This window comes from Stegostoma tigrinum, chromosome 5 (assembly GCF_030684315.1).
Source record: "Stegostoma tigrinum isolate sSteTig4 chromosome 5, sSteTig4.hap1, whole genome shotgun sequence".
Lineage (NCBI taxonomy): Eukaryota > Metazoa > Chordata > Chondrichthyes > Orectolobiformes > Stegostomatidae > Stegostoma > Stegostoma tigrinum.
This window is the reverse complement of record NC_081358.1, coordinates 126,554,255-126,582,082: the sequence shown is the minus strand read 5'-3', so window position 1 is coordinate 126,582,082 and position 27,828 is coordinate 126,554,255. Positions and strand designations below refer to the sequence as shown.

The following is a 27,828-nucleotide window of genomic DNA, read 5'->3' as shown; positions in this document are numbered from 1 at the left end:
GCTGACCTACCCAAAGAGGTACTCAGTCTAGTGAAGGAAGAGTTAATTTTTTTTTAAAAAGTGTATAGTATTATCATTACATGGGGTTGTGGACACGGGAATATAGTTAAAACGAGCTGGTTCAGGGAAAGAAGTTGAAAGGGGAGGAGCAGGCAAAGAAGGGCACAATGGCCTCATCCTGCTGTTGTACAGTGATGTTGGCTTTGGGGACCAAAAACACTGAACCCTCGTGTTTGTCCGGTCACGTGCCTCCCAGGGCGGAGCGATGACGTCGACAATGAGGCGCGCGCTGCCCTGACCGTTACCGTTCAAACAGCTTCGCGCTGCTACCGGCGAAGCGTCCGTTCTCAGCCCAATTACTGAACGGTGGGTGTAGCCCCGCGGAACTGACGGAATCTTGTGCACAGTTGTGGATTGGTCACACATTTGCCGCTTGTCTGCTGAAAACGAAGCCGTTCCAATCGGTATCTTTTGTTTTGGAAGGGAAAGCTCGGGCACCTATTGCTGGTGTTTGTTATTTGAGAAAGCTCGCGTTCCCGTAGCTGGCACTAGCTTTTTGAGAAAGCTCGGGGCCTGATTGTTTTCTCGAAATGTAAACGCCAACAAAGTGTGGAGCTGGATGAATCACGGGAATTCTCCAGCATCTGTAGTTCCTATTATCTCTGATCCATTTCGAGAAAACTCGGGCGACAAATCGGCGGGAATAGGTTGGGGTGGACGCCATTTTTATTAGCGTGCACACGTGTCACTGGTCACGTGCTCAGTGTCAGTCGAACGTCTGATACTGGACACAGCCCTTGCCTCTGGACATTGGGATCACTAGGCACTCTACCCCTTCTTTCTCCGCCACCCCCCAAAAGCTTTTCATCTTACAATCATCAGACCATTTGTAAGAACGCTAATGGAGGGGGAGGAGGGTGATTAACAAGAGAACAATTATTGCTCATTTTATTAAGTTAGACCAGATTCATCATGTGTACTTTTCGAACCAGAACCAATGTGTTAATAGGTACCTTCCAGTACACGCAAATGCCCCACTGTGGCAACCCGACCAACATTCTTAAATTGGTTCTCAGCATAATTCTTGGCATATTCAGAATTATGTAGCAGTTGTTGTCATCAAATCATCCAATATTGGACAGTTTTGACATTACAAGCATACAGGCACACAGCATGAAACAGGCCATTCAGCTCACCTCGTTTATGCTGAATGTCAGGGCAGGTAGTTATCTCTTGTTAGAAGTGACAATGCCAGCAATATAAGCATTAGAATTCTACTTGCATTTGTTAGGACCAAGCCTGGACATCCAAGCCTTAGTCGTATACTGACTTCCTGTATGTGCTGTACATGAAGAATCGCAAAAACACCAACAGCACCACTTCCGCTGACCACATCGCTACTTCCATTTCTGCCCACGTGACTATTGCCGTACACAGATCCACTTGAGAGACAGTCTCCACATCCACTCAGCTCCAGTCTAACATTAAGTTCCAGCCCCAAACCCTGCCAGCTATTCATCTCCTCATATCTCTCCCTCACTGAAGGGGGTCAGGTGCCAACTTTCAGACAGCTCCTCCTACTGTACCCTCTATTATGACCCCATCCCTAAACACCAAACCATCACCTCCCAGACCATCACTTCAGGAAACCTTCTGTCCACAGCCTCCAACCCTGCACTGCCCATTTCTATTTCCTACCCAAAATCCACAAACCTAATGGGCCCAGACAACCTGTTGTCTGTGCCAGCTCCTGCCCCACTGAACTCATCTCTGCCTACCTCGACTTCGCTTTCCTCCCTGGTTCAGGAACTCCCCACCTGCATTTGGGACACTGCCCATGCCCTTCACCTTATCCAGGACTTTCCGTTCCCAACCCCCAACATCTTATCTTCGCCATGGACATTCGGTCTCACTATACCTGTATCCCCTGGGAGGAGGGCATAAAAGCCCTCGGTTTCTTCCTCTCCCGCAGCACCAACCAATCCGCTTGACGGAACTCATCCTCATCCTCGCCCTCCATGACTTTTCCTTTAACTCCTCCTGCTTCCTACAAACTAAAAGCGTGGCTGTTGGCATCTGCATGGGTCTACGCTATGCTTGTCCCTGCGTCAGGTATGTGGAACAGTCCCTCTTCTGCAATTACATTGGCACCACCCCTCACCTCTTCTGCTACAATGATGACTGTATTGGTGCTGCCTTGTACCTGTTGAATGGTTCATCCACTTCAGCATTATTCACCTGGACCATCTCCAGCACTTCTCTCCCCTTTTTGGGCCTCTGTCTCCATCTCCGGCAACCAACTCAGCACCAACATCTGTTTCAAACCCATTGACTCCCATAGCTAACTTGACTATATCTCCCCTCACTCACCCATCCTGTTGCAAAAATGCAATCCCATACTCCCAATTCCTCCACCATATCTGCTTCCAGGATAAAGCATTCCACTTCCAGATGAAGCGTTCCACCATTGGACCTAGATGTCCTCCACTTCAATGACCATTACATCCCCATTCCCATGATTCATAATACCCTCAACCACATCTGCATTTCTTGCACTTGTGCCTTCCCTCCCACCCAACACCAATAAGGATAGTAAAATGTGAGGCTGGATGAACACAGCAGGCCGAGCAGCATCTCAGGAGCACAAAAGCTGATGTTTTGGGCCTAGACCCTTCATCAGAGAGCTTCATCATTTGTGCTCCTGAGATGCTGCTCGGCCTGCTGTGTTCATCCAGCCTCACATTTTATTATCTTGGATTCTCCAGCATCTGCAGTTCCCATTATCTCAGATCACCAATAAGGATAGAGTCCCCCTAGTCCTCATGTACCACCCCGCCAACCTTCAAGTCCAACGCATCATAGTCCATCACTTTTGCCACCTGCAATGAAATCCCACCCCCATAAGAGATATTCTCCTCCCGCCCCATGTGTTTTCCTTAGTGACTGCTCACTCCACGGCTCCCTCACCACCAAACCTGGCATCTTTCCCTGTAATCGCAGGAAGTGCTGCACCTGCCCCTACACCACTCTTCTCACCTCCGTCCAAGGCACTAAACAATCATTCTAAATCCAAAAGGGATTCACGTGTATGTCTTCTAACCTGGTCTGTTGCACTCAATGTGGTCTCTACATCGGAGAGACCAAGCGCAGACTTGGTGACCAATTTGCAGAGCACGTACCCTCCAACAGCAGGATGAGGCCATTCTGCCCCTCCTTGCCTGCTTCCCCCATTCAACTTCTTTCCCTGAGCCAGCTCGTTTTAACTATATTCCCGTGACTGCAACCCCATGAAATGATAATACCATACACTTTTTCTTTTAAAATTAACTCTTCCTTGAGTAGACTGAGTAACTCTCTGGGTAGGTCAGCATTTATTATCCAACACCGCCTTCCAGTTGCCAGCCATTTCAATCTCCCCTCCCCCTCCCTGGCAACATATCTATCCTGGACCTTCTCCAATGTCACAGTGAGGCCACATGTAAACTGGGGGAACAACGCCTTATATTTCACCTCAGGAGCTTACAGCCTAATGACCTCAACATAGAATTCATCAGCTTCAAAGTCTCCCCACCCTCAGTCTTCTCCCATGTCCAGCCCTCCCTCTCATCCCCACCTCCTTGACCTGACACAACCTGTCCATCTTCCATCTCACCTATCTGCCCCCACCCTTCACATGGACCATCTCCCTAACCTCCTATCTGCATCTACCTATCACCGTCCCACCTACCTTTCCCCAACCCACTCCCTCCCTCTATTTATTTCTGAGCTCCTCCTTCTCCCTCCCCAGTCCTGAAGAAGGGTCCTGACCTGTAACATTGGCTTTCCACTTCCTCTGATGCTGCCTGACACGCTCTGTTTCTGTAGCTGCACACTGCATCAACTTTGAATGGTATAATTACCAGTTTTTAAAACAAAACTGTTTGTGTGTCACGGAGAGACATGGAGAAGTGATGGCCGAGTGGTATTATCACTAGACAATTAATTCATAGATCCTGATTATATCCTGAGGACTTGGGTTCAAAACCTGACATGGCAGATGGTGACATTTGAATTCAACAACTATGTAGAATTTGGAGTCCAATAATGAACATGACACTATTGTCAAGAAAAATCCCATTTGGTTCACTAATATCCTTCAAGGAAAGAAACTGCTACTGGTTCGGCCTGCTCGTGACTCCAGATCTACAGCAATGTGTGGTTAACACTTAATCCTCCTCTCTGGGCATTTGGGGATGGGTAATAAATGCTGGCCTGGCCAGTGTTGATTCACAGAATGTGGGCAGTTTACTAAAAAAATTCAAAATAGAAAGGGCTAATGTTCTATGGAACTCCTGAAGCTGACTGTTTTCTAATAATTATTAAAGGGAACATATATCAACAGCACCTGAACTATCTGCCCTTTGAAGGTGGTTCATTGTTCACTAATTGTTTTTCCTGCCAATATCTTCAGGCCTGCTCAACTCTGTTCCTTCTGTACTAAAGTCAGCTCTTGGTGAATTGATTTTTCAACTTCGTATTGTTGCATTTCGTTCTTTATCCTGATCTTTGTGATACAATGATCATGATCTTCTAAATTTTTCCCCAGTTACACTGTTATTAGCTGGTCTTTATCATTAGTGACAAGGTCACTAGTTCACAGACAAATTAGCCATGTGTTGTCAGCCAAAACTTCATTTGTACACACCTTATCTCCAGCTTGTTTGCACTTGGCTTCCACCATTGCTTGAACATGCAGCCATTTACACAGTACTTACAATGAGTGTCATGTTACTTGCTTTTTAAAAATGCAGTAATCCTTCAACAAACAGTTCTTATTTCAGTTCACAATCAAAAATACAAAAAAAAGGTTTTTACAATTTCCAGCATTTCTGGGTTTAAAATCCTTTGCATTCGCTACCTGACATCTTTGTTTAAGGACAAACAAAAATGAAAATTTATGAATGCATTACATACGCAGCCTTACCAGCACCTGGCAAATCCCAAGAGTATTCTAAAATGGATTTTTTTAAAAAAGTGTTTACAAACATTTTGGTGAAACAAACATGCAAAAGGATACTAATAAAGGTAAAAATGTAATCAGCTTAATCTAATGGAAGATGTAAAGCTTTCATTTTGCACATGCACTTTCTTTTCCCTTCATTCAGAAGTGTTGAACCAGTCCCACCAAGATGGCTTGCGGTAAATTTGTAATTCCCTATGGCTTCAAGACTCTTGTAGAAACACTGGGAAAATCTGTTTTGCTGGTACAGCCTGTGGATGTACACCAGTTTGCCTCAGTCTATTTCAAGAAATTACTGGAATTTCGAGCTGGTTTGTGTTCAGTTCCTTGTTTATTTGTGTAGCAAATTTTTCAAAAAAGTGTTTCAAATTTTTTTTATCCTAACACAGTTTTATGAAGGCTAAAGAAAATATCAGCTACAATAATATATTTCCTCTGTCATGCAGTTAATCCAACTCTTGATTTAAGAGAACTGGTGAGATTATTCTATGTAAACAAAGGTAAGCAACAAATTTGTCCGGCTTTGTTAACTGTCTTCACATAGCAGTTTTAAAGATTAATATTTTCCAACTATAATCCTCAAACTTGTGATGGATTTAAGAGGATTCCTGATGGGAAAGAATCTTGACTCGCCACCATCCCAATATTAAAAGCCACACAATGTCCATGCTATAATAACAAAAGCTTACGTTTATATTGTCAAAAACTCCACAAGTTTAATAAAGCAGAATTTTACACCAAGCAAAGTGATAGGAGGGCAACTAGCTACAAGCTTAGGTTTTCAAAAAGTAAGTTTGGAAAGTTTCTTCAAGGAGAAAAGTGAGTTGGTGAGGCAGAAGTCTGAAAACTCAAGAGGTTGAGATCCTGGAGATTAGCTGGAGAGGACAAGATGATACTATGGAAGAATTCAGAACACTCATCACATGCTTGTTTATCAAAGTTATAGATAATGGTATAAAGGGTACAGCAGCAATGTGGACACAAAATTGGCCTAAGGTTAAGAGATCAGAATGGTCAATGAAATTTTTTTAGAGCTGGAGGAAGATTTGTAGTGGGGTTTCCAAAAGACTGGTGGGCTGAATGGACACCTCTTGTGCCATAACAGTTGTGTGATTCTGCTATTGAAATAGGAGACCCTGAAGGGATGCTTTCTCTGGAGGAAACAAGGACTGAGAATGTGGTTTTAAAAATAAGTAGTCATTCTATTTTAGATGGAATTCTACTCAAAAGCTAACAAAGAGATTGCAGGCCCCCTGGCAGATTTGTATCATCAACAGCCATGGAAATGCCAGAAGACTGTCGGGTGGCTAATGTTATGCTATTGTTCAAGAAAAACTACAAGGAAAAGCCCAGCAACAATAGACCGGTGAGCCTGACATCAGTGGTGAGTAAGTTGTCGAGGGGATTCTGAGAGGTAGAATGTACGTGCGTTTGGAAAGGCATGAACTGGTTAGGGATAGTCAGCATAGCTTTTTGCATGGTAGTTTGTGTCTTACAAATTTGAGTTTTCTAGAAGAGGCTACAAGAAGCTAGGTAAAGGCAGCACTGTGAATGCTGTCTTTGTGAATTTCAGCAAGGCCTTCGACAAGGTTCCGTATGGTGGTCTGGTTAATAAAGGTGGATCTCATGAGATCCAAGGAGACCTAGCTAATTGGATACAAAATTGGCTTGATAGTAGAAGACAGAGGGTAGTGGTAGAGGCTACCTTTTTATAGAATGAATAAAATCACGACGGGCACAGATAATGTGAATAGCCAAGATCTCTTTCTTAGAGTAGGAGAGTCCAAAACTAGATGTTTAAGGTGAGAGTGGAAAGATTTTCATACATTGGGGTAGTGCATGTATGGAATGAGTTGCCAGAGGAGGTGGTAGAAGTGGGTACGTTTGCAACATTTAAAAGATATTTAGACAGGTACATGATTAGGATAGGTTGAGGGATGTGGACTTACAGGCAAATGTGACTAATTAAAGTTTGGGATACCTGGTTGGCATGGATGACTGTTTGAATTTTGTGCTCCTAAGATGCTGCTTGGCCTCCTGTGTTCATCCAGTTCCACGCTTTGTTATCTCAGTTTTCACCCTAAATGTGTCTGTGTGGAGTTTGCACATTCTCCATATGTCTGCGTGGGTTTCCGCCGGGTGCTCCGGTTTCTTCCCACATCTTCCAAAGATGTGCAGGCTAGGTGGATTGGCCGTGCTAAATTGCCCGTAGTGTTCAGAAGTGTGTGGGTTATAGGGGGATGTGTCTGAGTGGGATGCTTTAAGGGGGAGTGTGGACTTGTTGGGCCAAAGGGCCTGTTTCCACACTGTAGGAATCTAATCTAAATTCAGTAACAAGTTTGGAGATAGTAGGAACTGCCAATGCTGGAGTCTGAGATAACAAGGTGTAGAGCTGGATGAACACAGCAGGCCAGGCAGCATCAGAGGAACAGAAAAGCTGATGTTTTGGGTCTGGACCCTTCTTCAGAAATCTCTGAAGAAGGATCCAGACCTGAAACGTCAGCTTTCCTGCTCTTCTAATGCTGCTTGGCCTGCTGTGTCCATCCAGTTCTGCACCTTATTATCAATAACAAGTTTGTTCTTTTTTCCAGAAATTAGATCAATCAGGTAGAAAGCTTGTTACTTGCAAACATTCCTCCAACTCAGCTTGTTCTTAGCATATTTTCCTCCAATGAAACCAAATGAAACAAACTCCTCTCCAAGCTAGTCATTAACAGCTCGAGCAAGGTTTACAATAAAGCAAATAGTACCACTAGTCATGAGATTTACAGGAAGTCTTGTTTAAACAAAAAGAAAACTCCATTGTTCATAGTGAAGTTTCAGTCGATCCTCCTAAAGGATTAAACATTAAATAAATCAATTTCCCCCATCCTTCAAACTCAAGTCTTCCACACAATATTAAATATAAAGAATCTTTATAACATTCGATATGATGTAATGAGAAGGTCACATTAGACTTTTTAAAGTTTAGCTTCCAATTTCTAATGTCCACTTTTAAGTCTCAATTTTTTGATGTTTTTATACGTAGTTATACACTCAGGCCCAGAGGAGAGAAAAAAATGGTTATCAGATTCAGAAGAACCAACAGATCCAAGTGGAACTACATCATCCAATGCGCTTGCACCCACTGATGAAGCAGCTTGTTTTCTTAATAAGAAAACCTCATTAGAAGATGTACCTATTTTGCATGAGAATTTAAGCCCCAGTCTACTAATGAGTGAAACCAGTTTAAATAAACATAATATGGTGTCTAAAAAAGAGATTTCTGATATTGTAAATGAAGAACCACCTAGTTTTGTATACATTTACACAAATATTTGTTCCGTCAACCAGGATGAATCTGGATTTACATACATTTATACGAATTCTTCTTCAGCCAACCAAGACATTGAATCAACTAGCCTTGAATGTGGACCAGTTCATCTCGAAGTAGAAACAGGACCTGTAATAAACAATGCACTTCTCGCCAGTTGTGAATCTACACCTCAACGACAATTCAACCACCCTTTAGCATTGGCTCGAGGAAAAAGATCCAAAAATGATTTTAGCACCACTAAACAAATAACTGCTCACAAAAGCCAACCAGTATCTCGTAAATCAGAGTCGGTTCCAGAGACGTTTTCAGTTCATTGTTCTCCTTCATCAGGCACAGCATTGTACAAGAAAGCAGTCTCTGTGGCACACAGAGCAGTTCCAGTTCACATTGAGGCAATTCAAACCCATACTGAGCACACCTCAGCCTTGTATCCTGATGCGTCAACACTGAATAGTTACGAACAACTTTTACTTGCTCTTGGAAGGATTTCAAAAGCAGCATCAGCCGAATTGGAACTTTGTCAGACAGATTCACCTGTGTACATGGTTGACATGACACCAGGTGACCATAAAAATCAACCTGAGAAATGTAATTCTGGTGAATGCTTTTCAATCCTCAAAACTAGGAAAACCAAGAAGGAAAATCTGGGAAGTTTTTTGTACACCAAGAAAACAGATGTGAATGAAAACGATATAAAGAAGATGGAAATCAGGAAGGAATCTGGTAAGTAAAAGCAAAATAATTTAGATGCAGCAAATAGGAAATAAGAACAGGTAATGCTAGAGAAACTCAACATATCTGGCAACATCTGCGGAGGGAGCAACAGAGTTAACATAATGTGTCTGCAGCCTTATTTGGAACAGATGGGAGCTGGCACATGTTGGGTTTTATGGTGTGTGTGTGAATCAAGTCGAATAGTTGTTGAGGATGCTCAGAGCTCAAGACAAAGGGATTATTAATGGTGATATAGGAGAGATTGAGGCATGAAATTGGCCTGAATAGTAGTTTAGAATAGGAGAAAAAAGATCAACTTTGCTGAAAGCAAAGCCAACAAGAAAAAATTGGCATTGACATTAACTTGTATTACCACCGATATCTAACATTATAGACTTTACTTCATTCCACTTTTCACAAATACTTTAAGTAAAATAATGGAATAAAATTCAAAAAAAGGAAAGACAAGTTACTGTCTTGATTTTATCACAGTCATTATTATTTGGAAATTTGAATCCTGAAGTAGATAAAACCTTATATTTTTAATCTTGTGTTAAGAATGAAGAAAATATAGAACCTAATCTAAAATTAAAACTAAAACAGAGACTGGTGCATGGTTATCTGAGATAGTAAGAACTGCCAATGCTGAAGCCAGAGACACAATGTGGAGCTAAAGGAACACAGCAGGCCAGGTAGCATCAGAGGAGCAGGAAAGCTGATGTTTCAGGAAGGGTCCTGACCCGAAACGTCAGCTTTCCTGTTCCTCTGATGCTGCCTGGTCTACACAGTTATCTAGCATTTGTTAATATGTATTTGATATTTTGGGGGATAAATCCCTTTATGACTGGTTCAATGCTTTAGTAAACAAGTAAAGAGTTAGAACAATGGACCTTTGCGAGCAATAAAGCATCCTATGACATAGGATGGTGGTGACAGGAAAATAAATTCTTTTAGAAAGACAGAACAATTCCAAAAGTCAGAAAGTGTGGAGGCTGTCACAGAGGAAAGCAGGAGGTGGGGGAAAAGGCTGTAAGTTCAGCGGTACAGTTTAACTATTTCCAGAATAGTCAGGGAAGACGAAATCCTGAGTGGCTTAGAAAGTTAGTAATAGAAAAGCTCCAGAAACGGACAGCTTTAAGGTGTCAGAAAGAAAGACACCACAAGGCTGTTGAATGTATGACTTTGTGGGACACATTTTAAGGAGTGTGATGAGTTAGCAGTTTGCTTAAACAGTCACAGGAAGAGACATTAACTAAAGAAGATGGTTTCAAGCAAATGCAGATGTTTACTGAATGAAAACCAAATAGAACTTAGTCCCCTTAAAAAAAAACTTTGAAGCAGGGTGACTGATGTTTCAAGGATATTCGTAACAAGACTACTTTGAGATGTCCTTTTGCTGTGTAAAATAGTGTTTTTGTGTTACAAAATTTGTTTTGGCAGTCTCAAACGGATACATTCAGTGACTGGCCGAATGGTAAACAAATTTTAAAAATAATAAATTACTGCTCATTAAGCCTGGTTTCATTCTGGGATCTTACTTAAAGTATTACCATTATCGGGAATTATATCAATGTTATTGCTGTCAATTCTTTTTTAAACAATTACTTCAGCTGCTTAGATTCCAAACTATTTCAGCTTTTGACAAGATAATTATTTTGTGTCCACACTACATGGTTTTTATCTTCAAATGACGCACTGTAGAAGTAGGCCATTCAGTCTGTCATACCTGAACAAATTAAAACATAAAAAGCAATGTGAGTTCATTATTAGCATGGTAGCACTTCCCAGAGATAGGTCCTTCACTATGATCTGCTCCCAGGCTACTTAATTTGTGCTAATGTTGTGATCAGAGATAATGGGAACTGCAGATGCTGGAGAATCCAAGATAATAAAGTGTGGAGCTGGATGAACACAGCAGGCCAAGCAGCAAATTTTCAGTTTGTAAGCCATTCAGCATTGATATTCTCTTCCTTCTTCCTTTCCTTGCCTTAATCTTAAAATAAACCTTGACTCATCTCTTTGCCTTTTCCTAAAATCTTTCACCAAATCTTTGTTCATTCGCTCTCATCAGTACTTTTTCATGTTTTAATTTTGCTGGGCAGCTGATCCTTTTCCATTGTCCTCCAAATCTATACTTCAAAACTTCATAAAGTGTCACTCATACAAAATGACTAAATGAGGCAGAGAGATAATTACAAAAAACTCAAAAGATGGCAGTGCTGGAGACAAACCAAATGGCTAGAATAACGTGATAGGTATAAGAATCACAAGCATAGGGTCTAACAAAAGTAACAAGTAATCCAAGACTGTACAAACTAATTAAGGTAGAGGAATCATAACAATTTATCAAGGTGATGTCAAATCAGGACAGTAAGGAAGATTTTACAGATACAGAACAGTATGGTAAGGTTACATGTAGCACGGCATGAACTAAGATCATGGCTGAGGCCGTTTACATGGGCACAGAACTTGACTATCAATTTCTGCTTGCTGATTCTACGTTGTATATTTCAAAGTCTGCCTTGGAGGACGTTTACCTGAAGATCAGAGGCTTGACTGAAGTGTTCCCCGACTGGGAGGGAACGTTCCTGTCAGGCAGTTGTTGCGCAGTGCCCATTCATCCATTGTCATAGCTTTTGCATGTTCTTGCCAATTTACCATGCCTCAGGGCATCCTTTCTTGCAGAGTATGAGATAGACAACATTGGCTGAGTCATGCGAGTATCTGCTGTGTATGTGGTGGGTGGTGTTCCCACGTGTGATGGTAGTGTCCATGTCGATGATCTGACGTGTCTTGCAGATGTTACCATGACAATGTTGTGTGGTATTGTGGTTGATGTCCTGAAGGCTGGGTGGTTTGCTGTGAACCGTGGTCTATTTAAGGTTGGCAGTTGTTTGAAGGCAAGAAGTGGAAGCATAGGGATGATCTTGGCAAGGTGTTCATTGTCATTTATGATATGTTGAAGGCTGCGAAGAACATGGTATGGCGTCTCCACTCTGGGGAAGTACAGGATGACGAAGGGTCCTCTACTGATCGTATCTTGTGTCTGTCTTCTGCGAAGGTGACTGCAGTTTTACACTGTGGCCCATCAGAACTGGCAGTTGATGAGTTGAGCATTGTATCCATTCTTATGAGGGTGTCCTTCAAAATCTTTACGTTCCTCCTCATCTGACCTTATTCTGCACGTGCACAGGGCTTGTCTGTAGGGGATAGTTGTTTTAACATGTTTCGGGTAGAAGCTAGAGAAGTGCAGCATCATGAGATTATCAGTGGGCTTGTGGTAGAGCGAGGTACAGAGATGTCCGTCCTTGGTGGAAAGGCGTATGTCGAAGAATGAGATTGATTCTGAAGAGTAGTTCATGGTAAGCATGATGTTGTTGACTAAACTTGTTGATATTGCTATGTAGTTGTTTCACTGGTTCCTTGCCATGAGCCCAAAGGAAGAAAAAATTGATGCATCTGGTGTACAGCATTGGTTGGAGGTTCCGTGCAGCAAAGAAATCTTGCTCGAACCTGTGCATGAAAATGTTGGCATGCAAGGGTGTAAATTTGACCCCGATGGCTTTTCTGCATGTCTGGATGAAGGTGTTGAAGGTGAAGACATTGTGGTCAAGGATGAAGCAGATGATTTGTAGGATGGCATCTGGAAATTGGCAATTGTAGGCGTTTAGTACTGAGGCTGTTGCAGCAATGGCGTCATTGTAGGGGATGCTGGTGTTGAGTGCCAAAACGTCCATTGTGTTGAGGAATGTTCTTGGCTCAACTAATCTGTGGGTGCTGAGTTTCATTCCTTCACATGTTATTAAACTGTTGACATTTTATTCACACTAATACCTGCGGAGACATATCACTCGACACTGCACTCACACCATTTGTATGATATTTTGATCTCTTCCCATAAATTCTCTACTGTGTGTTTCTCTCTCACTTCAGTGACTTCTAAACATCAAACATTTCAATTCACCTGACTACGCTCTGAAAGTTTAGACCTACAGCGCATTACAGGCCCCTCGGCCCTCGATGTTGCACCGACCTGTGAATCCAAACTGAAGACCATCTAACCTACACTATTCCATATGTTTTTCTAATGAACATTTAAATGCCCTTAAGCTTGGCGAGTCTACTACTGTTGCAGGCAGGGCATTCCACGTCCTGACTACTGTCTGAGGAAAAAACCTGCCTCTGACATCTGTCCTATATCTATCACCCCTCAATTTAAAGCTATGTTCCCTCGTGCTAGCCATCTCCATCCGAGGAAAAAGGGTCTCACTGTCCACCCTATCTAATCCTCTGATCATCTTGTATATCTTTATTACGTCATCTCTTAACCTTCTTTTCTGTAACGAAAACAGCCTCAGGTCCTCAGCCTTCCCTCATAAGACTAGCCTGCCATACCAGGCAACATCCTGGTAAATCTCCTCTGCACCCTTTCCAATGCTTCCACATCCTTCCTATAATGCGGCGACCAGGACTGTACGTAATACTCCAAGTGCGGCTGCACCAGAGTTTTGTACAGCTACAACATGACTTTATGGCTCCGAAACTCAATCCCTCTACCAATAAAACCTAACACACCGTGCGTTTTCTTAACAACCCTATCAACCTGGGTGGCAACTTTTAGGGATCTATGTACATGAATATCGAGATCTCTCTGCTCATCCCCACTCCCAAGAATCCTAACATTAGCCCAGTACTCTGTGTTCCTGTTACTCCTTCCAAAGTGAATCACCTCACACGCATCCGCACTAAACTCCATTTGCCACCTCTCAGCCCATCTCTGCAGCTTCTCTATGTCCCGCTGTAACTTGCAATATCCTTCCGCACTATCCACAACTCCTCCGACTTTAGTGTCATCTGCAAATTTACTAACCCATCCTTCTATGCCCTCATCCAGGTCATTTATAAAAATGACAAACAGCAGTGGCCCCAAAACAGATCCTTGTGGTACACCACTAATAACTGAACTCCAGGATGAACATTTCCCATCAACCACCACCCTCTGTCTTCTTCCAACTAGCCAATTTTTGATCAAACCACTAAATCATCCTCAATCCCATGACTCCATATTTTATGCAACAGCCTACCGTGGGAACCTTATCAAACGCTTTACTAAAATCCATATACACCACATCAACCGCTTTACCCTCACCCACCTGTTTGGTCACCTCTTCAAAGAACTCAGTAAGGTTTGTGAGGCACAACCTACTCTTCACAAAACCGTATTGACTATCCCTAATCAAATTATTCCTTTCTAGATGATTATAAAAACTATCTCTTATAATCCTTTCTAACACTTTACTCACAAACGAAGTAAGGCTCACTGGTCTGTAATTACTAGGATTGTCCCTCCTCTCCTTGAACATGGGACAACATTTGCTATCCTCCAGTCTTCTGGCACTATTCCTGAACATAATGACGACATAAAGAGCAAAGCTAAAGGCTCTGCAATCTCTTCCATAGCTTCCCAGAGAATCCTGAGATACATCCCACCCGGCCCAGGGGACTTTTCTATTTTCACACCTTCCAGAATTGCTAACACCTCCTCCTTATGAACCTCAATCCCGTCTAGTCTAATAGCCTGTATCTCAGTATTCTCCTCGACAACATAGTATTCACACAGGAAAAAGACAAACAAAAATATTCGTTTAGCGCCTTTCCTTCCTCTTCAGACTCCACGCACAACTTCCCACTACTGTCCTTGACTGACCCCAATCTTATTGTAGTCATTTTTTTGTTCCTGACATACCTATAGAAAGCTTTAGGGTTTTCCTTGATCCTACCTGCCAAAGACTTCTCATGCCCCCTCCTGGCTCTTCTTAGGTCTCTCTTTAGGTCCTTCCTGGCTAACTTGTAATTCTCAAGCACCCTAACTGAGCCTTCACGCCTCATCTTTACATAAGCCTCCTTCTTCCTCTGATAAGGTACATGCTTATCAAGGACACGCATTATCTGTTCCTTGAACAAGCTCCACATTTCAATCGTGCCCAATCCCTGCAGTTTGCTTCTCCATCCTATGCATCCTAAATCTTGCCTTATCCTCATAATTGCCTTTCCCCCAGCTATAACTCTTGCCCTGCGGTATATACCTATCCCTTTCCATCGCTAAAGTAAACGTAACTGAACTGTGGTCACTATTACCAAAGTGCATACGTCCCTCCAACTCCAACACCTGGCCTGGTTCATTACGTGGAACCCAAATCCAAAGTGGCCTCACCTCTTGTTGGCCTATCTACATACTGTGTCAGGAAACTCTCCTGCATGCATTGGACAAAAACTGACCCATGTAAAGTACTCGAACTATAGCATTTCCAGCCATTATTGGAAAGTTAAAGCTCCCAATACAGCTACCTTGTCGCTGTATTGGGAGCTTTAACTTTCCAATAATGGCTGGAAATGCTATAGTTACCATCGTTCCTATCCAGAATCATCTTGGCAATCCTTTCCTCTACATCTCTGGAACTTCTCGGAGGCCTATCGAACACTCCCAACAGCATGACCCCTCCTTTCCTGTTTCTAACTCAGCCCATACTACCTCAGTAGACGAGTCCTCATCAAACACCCTTTCTGCCACCGTAATACTGTCCTTGACTAATAATGCCACACCTCCCCCTCTTTTACCACCTTCCCTGATCTTACTGAAACATCTAACCCCTGGAACCTGCAACAACCATTCTTGTCCTTGCTCTGTTCATGTCTCCGAGATGGCCACAACATCCAAATCCCAGGGACCAATCCATGCTGCAAGTTCACCCACCTTATTCCGGATGCTCCTAGCGTTGAAGTAAACACGCTGCAAAAAACCTTCCTGCCTGCTGGTACCCTCCAGTGACCTTGAAGCCTTATTTACAACTTCACTACTCTCAACCTCCTGGATACTGGAGGTACGATTCAGGTTCCCACCACCCCTCCCCTCCCCCCACTCCCTGCTGAATTAGTTTAAACCCTCCCAAAGAGCAATAGCAAATTTCCCCCCCAGGATATTGGTACCTCTCTGGTTCAGGTGTAGACCATCCTTTTTGTAGAGATCCCACTTAGCCCAGAATGAGCCCTAATTATCCAGGTATCTGAATCCCTCCCTCCTGCACCATCCCTGCAGCCACGTGTTCAACTGCTCTCGGTCCCTATTCCTCACCTCGCTACCGCGTGGCACGGGTAACAAAGCAGAGATAACAACTCTGTTTTTTCTAGCTGTAAGCTTCCACCCTAGCTCCCTGAATTTCTGCCTCACATCCCCATCCCTTTTCCTACCTATGTCGTTGGTGCCTATGTAGACCATGACTTGGGTCTGCTCCCCCTCCCCCTTAAGGATCCTGAAAACACGATCCGAGATGTCACGGACCCTGGCACCTGGGAGGCAACACACCAATCGTGAGTCTCTCTCATTCCCACACAATTTCCTATCTGTCCCCCTAACTATGGAGTCCCCAATAACTAATGCTCTCCTCCTCTCCCCTTCTGAGCAACAGGGACAGATTCTGCGCGAGAGACCTGTACCCCATGGCTTACCCCCCATCACCCCCCAACAGTATCCAAAACAATATACTTGTTATTGAGGGGAATGACCACAGGGGATCCCTGCACTGTCTGCCTGTTCCCTTTCTGTCCTCTGACTGTAACCCATCTCCCTTTTTCCTGTACCTGAGGTGTGACTACCTCTTGAGAGTTCAAATAAACCTGTTGGTGTGAGGTGATGCACTTCTGTAGGAGTAACCGGAAGGCAAAGTACTGGGCTAATGGTAAGATTCTTAGTAGTGTAGATGAGCAGAGAGATCTCGGTGTCCATGTACGCAGATCCTTGAAAGTTGCCACCCAGATTGACAGGGCTGTTAAGAAGGCATACAGTGTGTTAGCTTTTATTAATAGAGGGATCGAGTTCCGGAACCAAGAGGTTATGCTGCAGCTGTACACAACTCTGGTGCAGCCGCACTTGGAGTATTGCGTACAGTTCTGGTCACCGCATTATAAGAAGGATGTGGAATCTTTGGAAAGGGTGCAGAGGAGATTTACTAGGATGTTGCCTGGTATGGAGGGAAGGTCTTACGAGGAAAGGCTGAGGGACTTGAGGCTGTTTTCATTAGAGAGAAGAAGGTTGAGAGGTGACTTAATTGAAACATATAAAATAATCAGAGGGTTAGATAGGGTGGATAGGGAGAGCCTTTTTCGTAGGATGGTGACGGCGAGCATGAGGGGGCATAGCTTTAAATTGAGGGGTGAAAGATATAGGACAGATGTCAGAGGTAGTTTCTTTACTCAGAGAGTAGTAAGGGAATGGAACGCTTTGCCTGCAACGGTAGTAGATTCGCCAACTTTAGGTACATTTTAGTCGTCATCGGATAAGCATATGGACGTACATGGAATAGTGTAGGTTAGATGGGCTTGAGATCGGTATGACAGGTTGGCACAACATCGAGGGCGGAAGGGCCTGTACTGTGCTGTAATGTTCTATGTTGGACTATAACCTGGTGTCGTTTGACTTCTGACTTTGTCCATCCCAGTCCAACACTGGCACCTCCACATCATACAAAACAACATTGCAAATCCAGCTCTTACTTCAAATACTAGTGGAAATAGGTGGGAGATGGAGGGTTTGAAGGAAATGTGCGAGGCAAGCTTTTCACACAGAAGGGAAATGTACTGCCAGGGGACATATTAGAAGCAGATACAATAGCAACATTTGAGGCATTTAGTCAGATATATGAATAGGCAGCTAATATGAATACGGATATGGGCAGGCTGATGGGATTAGTTTAGAATATCATCGTGGTCCGTACAGACATGGTGGGCTAGAGGGTCTGTTCCTGTGCTATACTGTTCTATGTCTGAAGTTTAGAAGTCACTGTAGAATTGTTTGTTCAACTTTTTGGTTAGCAACCAGCTCTGAATACAACCTTTCCGATTGCAAGCTTGACAAGACACTTGTTTCAAAGTGCATTCCACCCTGAATTTTGCAGAAGAACTGGGAAAAAGAAAACTAGAAATTATGAAGCCTTGAAGATGACATGCTATGAATTTAAAGTGAACTTAACTTACGGATCGTATAAGTTTAATTTAGGGTCCAAAATGAAAGATTCACTTTTTCAGTATGTGGTCTCATTAGATGAGCTAGTAAGACCAACTCCGCATTTTATTTCTAAAAGTTCCAGTTGCCCTCAAAACAAGCAGGTAACACCAGGAGGAAGTAGTGAAAAAAAGAGGAAGGAATCAAGAAAGTGACAACTCCAACTGAATAGATTGATGAGTTGATTGGAAAGGGAGCCTAGAAGAGAAGACAATAGACCAACAATGGCAGGAGTTTCTGGGTGTAATTCAGGATGTACAGCAGAAATTTATTCCAAGGAAGAAGAAACATACTAAAGGGAAGGTGAGGCAGCCGTGGCTGACAAGGGAATCCAGGACAGCATAAAATCAAAAAACAAAGAATATAATGTGGTGAAGATTATTGGAAAGCCTTTAAAAACCAGCAGAGATCAACTAAAAAAGTAATGAGGGTGAAGGGTAGGATTCACATAAGGTTAACACGCAGGCCAAGTTGACAATTTGGAAGGCAAATAGAACATAGAACATAGAACAGTACAGCACAGAACAGGCCCTTCAGCCCACAATGTTGTGCCGACCATTGATCCTCATGGATGCACCCTCAAATTTCTGTGACCATATGCATGTCCAGCAGTCTCTTAAATGACCCCAATGACCTTGCTTCCACAACTGCTGCTGGCAACGCATTCCATGCTCTCACAACTCTCTGCGTAAAGAACCTGCCTCTGACATCCCCTCTATACTTTCCACCAACCAGCTTAAAACTATGACCCCTCGTGCTAGCCATTTCTGCCCTGGGAAATAGTCTCTGGCTATCGACTCTATCTATGCCTCTCATTATCTTGTATACCTCAATTAGGTCCCCTCTCCTCCTCCTTTTCTCCAATGAAAAGAGACCGAGCTCAGTCAACCTCTCTTCATAAGATAAGCCCTCCAGTCCAGGCAGCATCCTGGTAAACCTCCTCTGAACCCTCTCCAAAGCATCCACATCTTTCCTATAATAGGGCGCCCAGAACTGGACGCAGTATTCCAAGTGCGGTCTAACCAAAGTTTTATAGAGCTGCAACAAGATCTCACGACTCTTAAACTCAATCCCCCTGTTAATGAAAGCCAAAACACCATATGCTTTCTTAACAACCCTGTCCACTTGGGTGGCCATTTTAAGGGATCTATGTATCTGCACACCAAGATCCCTCTGTTCCTCCACGCTGCCAAGAATCCTATCCTTAATCCTGTACTCAGTTTTCAAATTCGACCTTCCAAAATGCATCACCTCGCATTTATCCAGGTTGAACTCCATCTGCCACCTCTCAGCCCATCTCTGCATCCTGTCAATGTCCCGCTGCAGCCTACAACAGCCCTCTACACTGTCAACGACACCTCCGACCTTTGTGTCGTCTGCAAACTTGCTGACCCATCCTTCAATTCCCTCGTCCAAGTCATTAATAAAAATTACAAACAGTAGAGGCCCAAGGACAGAGCCCTGTGGAACCCCACTCACCACTGACTTCCAGGCAGAATATTTTCCTTCTACTACCACTCGCTGTCTTCTGTTGGCCAGCCAATTCTGTATCCAAGCAGCTAAGTTCCCCTGTATCCCATTCCTCCTGACCTTCTGAATGAGCCTTCCATGGGGAACCTTGTCAAATGCCTTACTGAAGTCCATATACACCACATCCACAGCTTGACCCTCATCAACCTTACTAGTCACATCCTCAAAAAACTCGATAAGGTTTGTAAGGCATGACCTACCCCTCACAAAGCCGTGTTGACTGTATTCGATCAAGCCATGCTCTTCCAGATGGTCATAAATCTTATCCCTCAGAATCCTTTCTAACACCTTGCAGACGACAGACGTGAGACTTACCGGTCTATAATTGCCGGGGATTTCCCTATTTCCTTTCTTGAAGAGAGGAATTACATTTGCCTCTCTCCAGTCCTCAGGTACGACTCCAGTGGAGAGCGAGGATGCAAAGATCTTCGCAAGTGGCGAAGCAATTGCATTTCTCGCTTCCCAAAGCAGCCGAGGACAAATCTGATCCGGGCCTGGCGACTTGTCAATCTTAATGTTTGACAAAATTTTCAGTACATCAGCTTCCTCTATCTCTATCCATTCCAGCATGCACACCTGCTCTTCAAAGGTTTCATTCACTACACAGGTCGTTTCTTTCGTAAAGACAGAAGCAAAAAACTCATTTAGGGCTTCCCCTACCTCCTCAGGCTCCACACACAAGTTCCCTATGCTATCCCTGATCGGCCCTACTCTTTCTTTGACCATTCTCTTATTCCTCACGTAAGTGTAAAATGCCTTTGTGTTTTCCCGGATTCCTTCTGCCAAGCCTTTCTCGTGCCCCCTCCTGGCTCTCCTCAGACCATTTTTGAGCTCCTTCCTTGCCTGCATGTAATCCTCTCTAGCTGAACTTGACCCTAGCTTCCTCCACCTTATGTAAGCTACCTTCTTCCTTTTCACTAGAAGCTCCACCGCTCTCGTCATCCAAGGTTCCTTTATCTTACCCCGTCTTGCCTGTCTCAGAGGGACATATTTACTCATCACTCCCAACAACTGTTCCTTAAACCATCTCCACATGTCTATAGTTCCCTTACCATGGAACAACTGCTCCCAGTCCATGCTTCCTAACTCGTGTCTAATCGCATCATAGTTTCCTCTTCCCCAATTAAATATCCTCCCATTCTGCCTAATCCTCTCCTTCTCCATAGCTATGTAGAATGAGAGAGTGTTATGGTCACTATCACCAAAATGCTCTCCCACCACAAGATCTGATACCTGCCCCGGCTCGTTTCCGAGCACCAAGTCTAGAATGGCCTCTCCCCTCGTCGGCCTGTCAACGTACTGCGTTAGGAAACCCTCCTGAACACACCTTACAAAAACAGCTCCATTCAAATCTTCTGCTCGAAGGAGGTTCCAATCAATATTAGGAAAGTTAAAGTCACCCATTACAACAACCCTACTGCGTCCACACTTTTCCAAAATCTGTCGACCTATGCTTTCTACAATCTCCCTGCTGCTATTGGGGGGCCTGTAGTAAACCCCTAACGAGGTGACTACTCCCTTGCTGTTCCTAATTTCCACCCATACTGACTCAGTAGGCAGATCTTCCTCGACAATGGAAGCTTCTGTAGCTGTGATACCCTCTCTGATTAGTAGTGCTACACCCCCTCCTCTTTTTCCCCCCTCCCTATTCTTTTTAAATGTTCTAAACCCTGGAATATCCAGCAACCATTCCAGCCCATGAGAAACCCATGTCTCTGTTATGGCCACAACATCATAGCACCAGGTACTGATCCATGCTCTAAGTTCATCACTTTTATTCCTGATACTCCTTGCATTAAAGCAAACACACTTTAACCGATCCCTTGGTTCCTTCCCAGGAAAATCCTTCCCACTAGCTGGTCTACCTCTTGCTACTGCCTCACCTGCATCAACGCTCACCTCTGGTATACAGCTCAGGTTCCCACCCCCCTGCCATACTAGTTTAAACCCTCTCGAACTACTCGAGCAAACCTTCCACCCAGGACATTGGTCCCCTTCCAGTTCAGATGCAACCCGTCCTTCTTGTACAGGTCCCACCTTCCCCAGAAGGCATCCCAATTATCAACATATCTGAAACCCTCCCTCCTACACCAGCTGCGTAGCCACGTGTTCAGCTGCGCCCGCTCCCTGTTCCTCACCTCGCTATCTCGTGGCACCGGTAGTAAACCAGAGAACACTACTCTGTTCGTCCTGCTCTGCAGCTTCCATCCTAACTCCCTGAAATCACTTTTTATATCCTCAAACCTATTTCTGGCTATATCATTTGTGCCAATATGTAACACGATTTCTGGCTGTTCACCCTCCCCTTTCAGAACTTTATACACCCGATCGGAGACGTCCCGGACCCTGGCACCAGGGAGGCAACATACCTTCCGGGAATCCCGATCTTGCCCACAAAATCTCCTGTCGATTCCCCTAACTATCGAGTCCCCTACCACGAGTACTTTTCTATTCTGCCCCCTTCCCTTCTTTGCCACAGTGTCAGGCTCAGTGCCAGAGAACTGACTACTATGGCTTTCCTCTGGTAGGTCAACCCCCCCAGCAGTATCCAAAACAGTATACTTATTGCTGAGGGGAATGCCCACAGGGGATCTCTGCACTGTCTGTCTGTCCCCTTTCCTCCCCCTAACTGTAACCCATCTATCCTCGTCCTGAGCCTTAGGAGTGACCAACTCCCGATAACTCCTCTCAATTACCCCCTCTGCCTCCCGAATGATCCGTAGTTCATCCAGCTCCAGCTCCATTTCCCTAACACGGTTTTCAAGGAGCTGTAGCTGGGTGCACTTCCCGCAGATGTAGCCAGCGGAGACGTGTGCCACATCTCCCAACTGCCACATTCTGCAGGAGGAGCAAGCAACTGCCCTAGCATCCATACCCCACTTATCTGAACACCCACTCAATACTAAAGCAGAAAGCTCACTTCAAGTAATAATAACAAATTAATAACAAACTTATGTTCAATAGAGAAAGTTTAGAATGAACCTTACCTTATTAACTAGGTTAGAGGAGGAGGGCGGGTGGGAGACACTACAGTTGTAGAGTCTCGGGTAGAGTCTCCCGCCTTGCTGATATATATGGTCACTGCTTTCCTTCCCGGCTGCCCCTCTGGTCCTCGTCACTTCCTCTGCTGCTCCCACTCCTTGTCTGAGAGGAAAAAAAAACACCGCTGCCCGCTACCGGTAAGTAATTTTAAAAATAAACTGCTTTACCTTAGCTGCAGTCTTCCGGGTCCGTCTTGCCTCCGCTGCTGCTCGCACTCAAAAAAGCAAAAATGCAATGTTAACGTTCATTTCAAGAGGGCTAGAATACAGGAGCAGAAATTTACTGAAGCGATATAATCCTCTGATCTCATTTGGAATATTGAGAAATAGTTTTAGGTCCTATATCTAAGAAATGATATGATGGTGTTGGAGGGGGTCCAGAGGACTTTTATGATCCTGGGGATAAAGGGATCCCCTTTGAGAACTCTGTACTTGGAGTTAAGGGAATGCAGGGGGAATGTGATTTGAATCTTACAGAATACTGAGAGGCCAAGATAGAGTGAACATGGAGAAGATATTTTGCTGTTAGGAGAGACTAGGACCCAAGGGCACAGTCTCAAAGTGAAGGGATGAGGAAGAATTTCTTAGATGACAAGGTGTAGAGCTGGATGAACACAGCAGGCCAAGCAGAGCCAGAGGAGCAGGAAGGCTGACATTTCGGGCCTAGGCCCTTCTTCAGAAATGAAGAAAGGTCTAGGCCCGAAACGCCAGCTTTCCTGCTCCTCTGATGCTGCTTGGCCTGCTGTGTTCATCCAGCTCCACACCTTGTCATCTCAGATTCTCCAGCATCTGCAGTTCCTACTATCTCAGGAAGAATTTCTTCCCTGGAGAATGGTGGATCTATGGAATTCATTGCCTTGGAAACCTTTGGAGGCCAAGTTAATGAGTGTCTTTGAGATAAAGAAGATAGTTTCTTGATTAATAAGGGGCTGAAGCGTTATTTTAGCTCCAGCTTCAATACCATAATTCCAAACAAATTCATCTCCAAACTCCAAGACCTAGGATTCTACTCCGCACTCTGCGACTGGATCCTCGACTTCCTGACCCGCAGACAACAATCAGTAAGGATAGGTGACAACAACACCTCTACACCAGTGGCCTGCAAGGCTGTGTACTCAGCCCCTTACTAAACTACTATACACTCATGACTGTGTAGCCTATTTCAACTCTAACTCCATTTACAAATTTGAAGATGACACCACCATAGTGGGTCAGACCTCAAACAACATAGACAGCTTAGTGGCATGGTATAAAGACAACAGTTTCTCCCTCTATGTCAGCAGAGCAAGAGAGCTGGTCATTGACTTCAGGAAGCAGAATGCAGGGTGTGCCCCTGTCAGTGTTGGTAGTACTGACATGGAGATGATAGACCTTCAAGTTCCGAGGAGTAAATATCACAAATCTGTCCCACTCTATTCAAGTTGATGGTCAAGAAAGCACAACAATGTCTCTACTTCTTCAGAAAGCTAAGTTTGCTGTATCCACAATGATTGTTACCAATTTTTATAGATGCACCACAGAAAGCATTGTATCTTGATGCATCACAGCTTATTATGGCAACTGCTTTGGCCAAGACTGCAAGAAATCAGAGTTGTGAATGCAGCCCAATCCAACATGAAAACCAACCCTCCAGCTATAGTATCACTACCATCATTATATATGTACACCTAGATAATCTTTTGCTCAACTGCAGGAGCCTGATCCACCTGCACAATTGACAATTAAGCCATCAGACTGAGATGTTCACAGTAACCCAGCAATGGAAATGGAGCAGCAACAGGGACCATGCCAATGGCAAATGACTCAGGAATGATACTTTGTGGAGAAGTGGTTGAACGTCTAATTGCAATACGCACATATACCATTGGGAGATTGGCATGATTTAATGTGTATGCTGTGCATGTACACAGAGTGACAAAGGTAACAAATGGCTAATGCATGAAAGCAATTGTGTAGAAGTTGAGTAATTTGGGTAACTCAAAATATGATAATGCGTGCAATTTGTTTTGTGTGAAAAGATGCAATAGAAGACACTTGGATTGTTTGATCTGCCTTCATCATGCGATCTGTACCATGAGATGTGCACACTCTGCAGGCAGCCATCCAAGAGACACTTCAACAAAGATTTCATCGTGTTCAGACAGCTGTCTGCTCAGTACAGAATGATGAACTACACTTCCAGATACACATGGTTCCACCTGCCATGTGATTATTGTAACTATTGCTCTTTGTTCCATGAACAGATTTCCAATCAGATTTCCATCTAATCAAAAGTCTTCCATCCCTGTTAAGAATTTAATGCAAATAACCCAAATTTCTTTTAAATTCACATAACAGTTATATACCTCCTGTTCAAACACTAAACCAGGTATAACAATCTGGGAGCCAAAATGGTGGATTAAATGAGGCATTTTCAAGTTGGCAGTGGTGACAATAACCCCACTTGCCACTTTTCCACTTATTAAATTACATCCTTGCCAATAAGCTCAATTGGAAATAGAGGGTCACCAGAAGATAAAAACAGAGGACATTAAGGCAGTTAATTAAAACATAGAAAGTAGGAGCAGAAGTAGGCCACTCGGCCCATCTGGCTGCTCTATGGTGGCTTGTCCACTCCCACATACATTGACAGCTTACTCTCGAAATTTATCTTCCTTTGATATGTTTATTATGCCTATTCTGGTATATAATTCCAAAACCGCAAGTTCACCATTCTCTGAGTAATGATATTTATCCTCATTAGGCCATGAAATCTCTGCACATTTACCTGGTTTTAGATTCCAGGATTTAACATTGTGGACTGCCTGTAGTCTCAGTCCTGTCCACAGCTGCTGAGCTTTCACATCATGAGAGCCGACGTCTATTGAAGTATAGTATGGAAGGCCTGCCTCCTGCAGGGTCGCTGCGTTTGGCGATCTCCAATAACTGTTTGGATGGCAGAATGAGAAACCATTCAGGACTGAGATGAGGAAGAATTTCTTCACTCAGTTATGGACCTGTGGAATTCTCTCCCACAGAAAGTTGTTGGGGCCACTTCATTAGGGAGCTGGCTGTGGCCCCTGCAGCTAAAGGGGTCAAGGGGTAATGGACAGAAAGTGAGAGTGGGATACTAAAATTGTATGATCAACCATGATCTTATTGGATGATGGTGCAGGCTCAAAGAGTCAAATGGCCTACTCCTGAACCTATTTTCTCCGTTTCTATTCAACACCTCTGCCATTTCCTAGTTCTCCATTGTTAATTCCCCAATCTCATTCTCTAGGACACCTATGTTCACTTTAGTCTTTTTAAAAATATATTTAAATAAGTTCTTACAAACCTGTTCATATTACTTTCTTGCCATAAGAGATTCTTTTCTTTTCACCCCCTTTTATTGGTTTTTAAACCTTTCTCAATGTTCTGGCTTGCCAATGATCTTTGGCACACTGTTTTTTTTAAATTTGATACTATCCTTCTCTAGTTAACAATTGTTAGTTTATCCTCTTCCTAGAATCCTCCTTGCTCACTGGGAAAAACCTTCTTTGCGAGCCATGAAGCATGCTGTTAAAGTTTATAAACTGTCTTTTCTGCTAAACTCTTTTTCCCAGTCCACTCTAGCCAACTCATTCCTTTGTAATTACCCTTACTTAAATTTAACACAGTTGTTTCTGATTCATTGATAATGGGAATTGCAGATGGTGGAGAATCCAAGATAACAAAGTGTGAAGCTGGATGAACACAGCAGGACAAGCAGCATCCCAGGAACACAAAAGCCGACACTTCAGGCCCTAGACCCTTCATCAGAGAGCCCGAAGCGTCGGCTTTTGTGCTCCTGGGATGCTGCTTGGTCTGCTGTGTTCATCCAGCTTCACACATTGTTTTCTTGTTTCTGATTCATGTTTCAGCCTCTCAAATTGAATGCTGAATTTTCTTTATTAGGATCATTGTTCCTGAGGAGATCTTTTACTCTGTCATTATATGTTAAACCTGCCTCAATACACAATACCAGATGCAAAATAGCCTGACGACTAATTCTTCCTTGTTAGTACGTTTGCCGGTTTGATATTACACATCTATCCCTGACTATTAAAGTCAACCAGGATTAAAGTAGTGCCTTATTTTACATGCCTTCATCATTTTCCATCTTATTTTAATCTTACAATATAACTTCTATTAAGGGGCCTGTACTCTAATCTACCAGTGTCTTCTTCCCCTTGTATTTTCTATGTCAGCCTGGAATAATGACTCAGACTCTGCATTGTAAAAAATACACTGGCAGTCTGTTACATTCAGTGCTGATTTCCATGGTAAGTAAAAAGAAAAGTTAAACTTATGGTCTGTGAAGTGTTCCACACTGGTATCTAGGTTGTCCAGGATTACCATCAGCTGGAATCTTAACACTGCCAAAAATTCTCAATCGACAGCACGGTTCCGTTCCATTTTTCAATGATTATTTATTGTTGCTGATTAATTTAATGCTTTTCCTAATCTGTATTTCCCAATGTAGGAATTAATGATGCTGTAAATGAAATACAGGAAACAGATCCTCTATCATCAAATTCTCAAAATGAAAATGTATTAAGTCAGCACACTTCAGCTTTAGAAAATGAGCGCTCTGCTTACCACAGTTACAGGCATGTTCCAGACTCTCAACTGGATTTACAGCTTTTTCATTCAGAAACTCAGCAGGAAGCACTTAATGTCTTAACTGAAATTTTTCATAAGGTATTTGTACGACTTGGTGCTTTGGAGTTCCAAGTGCAAGATCTGGTTAATCGTTTTGAAAGCCTGAGCACAACTGTAAATGAGATACATTCTGCAATGAACATCAATCCATCAGGGGATTCAATTCATACAGAAACTTTTCAACAGTATGAGAAATTATTTCCATAGTTTTACATGAAAGATACATCTGCACCCCTTTTTGAGTAACAGTAAGCCACTGACACTTAGTGAAGATCAGGACACAAAATTAAATTAAAATTCTCTGCTCAAGTATGGATTTGTAATTGAATGGTTCTTTATTATATAATATATTTATAAATGTTCTATTTAACTGTACTACTTTGATTTTAAATAAAAGGTCACTGTTTTAAGAATTACTTAACTCAGGAATTTGGTGAGGAGAAATTCTAAGTGCTTCATTGTTTTATAAAATTTAGTTACATATTACACCTAGCATTTGACTTAA

At 43.2% G+C, this 27,828-nt stretch overlaps 1 protein-coding gene across 1 annotated transcript; it reads left to right on the top strand.

The window, feature by feature from the left end:
- Window positions 1-287: 287 nt before the first annotated feature.
- Window positions 288-27,753, top strand: LOC125451504 (uncharacterized). The gene is made up of 5 exons (XM_048528646.2): window positions 288-366; window positions 5,145-5,310; window positions 5,446-5,499; window positions 8,028-9,038; window positions 27,145-27,753. The coding sequence occupies exons 2-5, from the start codon at window positions 5,169-5,171 to the stop codon at window positions 27,528-27,530; spliced, it is 1,593 nt and encodes a 530-aa protein (XP_048384603.2). The 5' UTR covers window positions 288-366; window positions 5,145-5,168; the 3' UTR covers window positions 27,531-27,753.
- Window positions 27,754-27,828: the final 75 nt, after the last annotated feature.

Excerpts from the sequence above, each read along its gene's own strand:
- LOC125451504 (XM_048528646.2), top strand. The coding sequence starts at position 5,169 with ATGGCTTGCGGTAAATTTGTAATTCCCTATGGCTTCAAGACTCTTGTA. Across the intron at positions 5,311-5,445 it reads ATTACTGGAATTTCGAGCTG|TTAATCCAACTCTTGATTTA; the intron begins GTTTGTGTTCAG and ends TCTGTCATGCAG. Across the intron at positions 5,500-8,027 it reads ATTATTCTATGTAAACAAAG|TTATACACTCAGGCCCAGAG; the intron begins GTAAGCAACAAA and ends TTTTATACGTAG.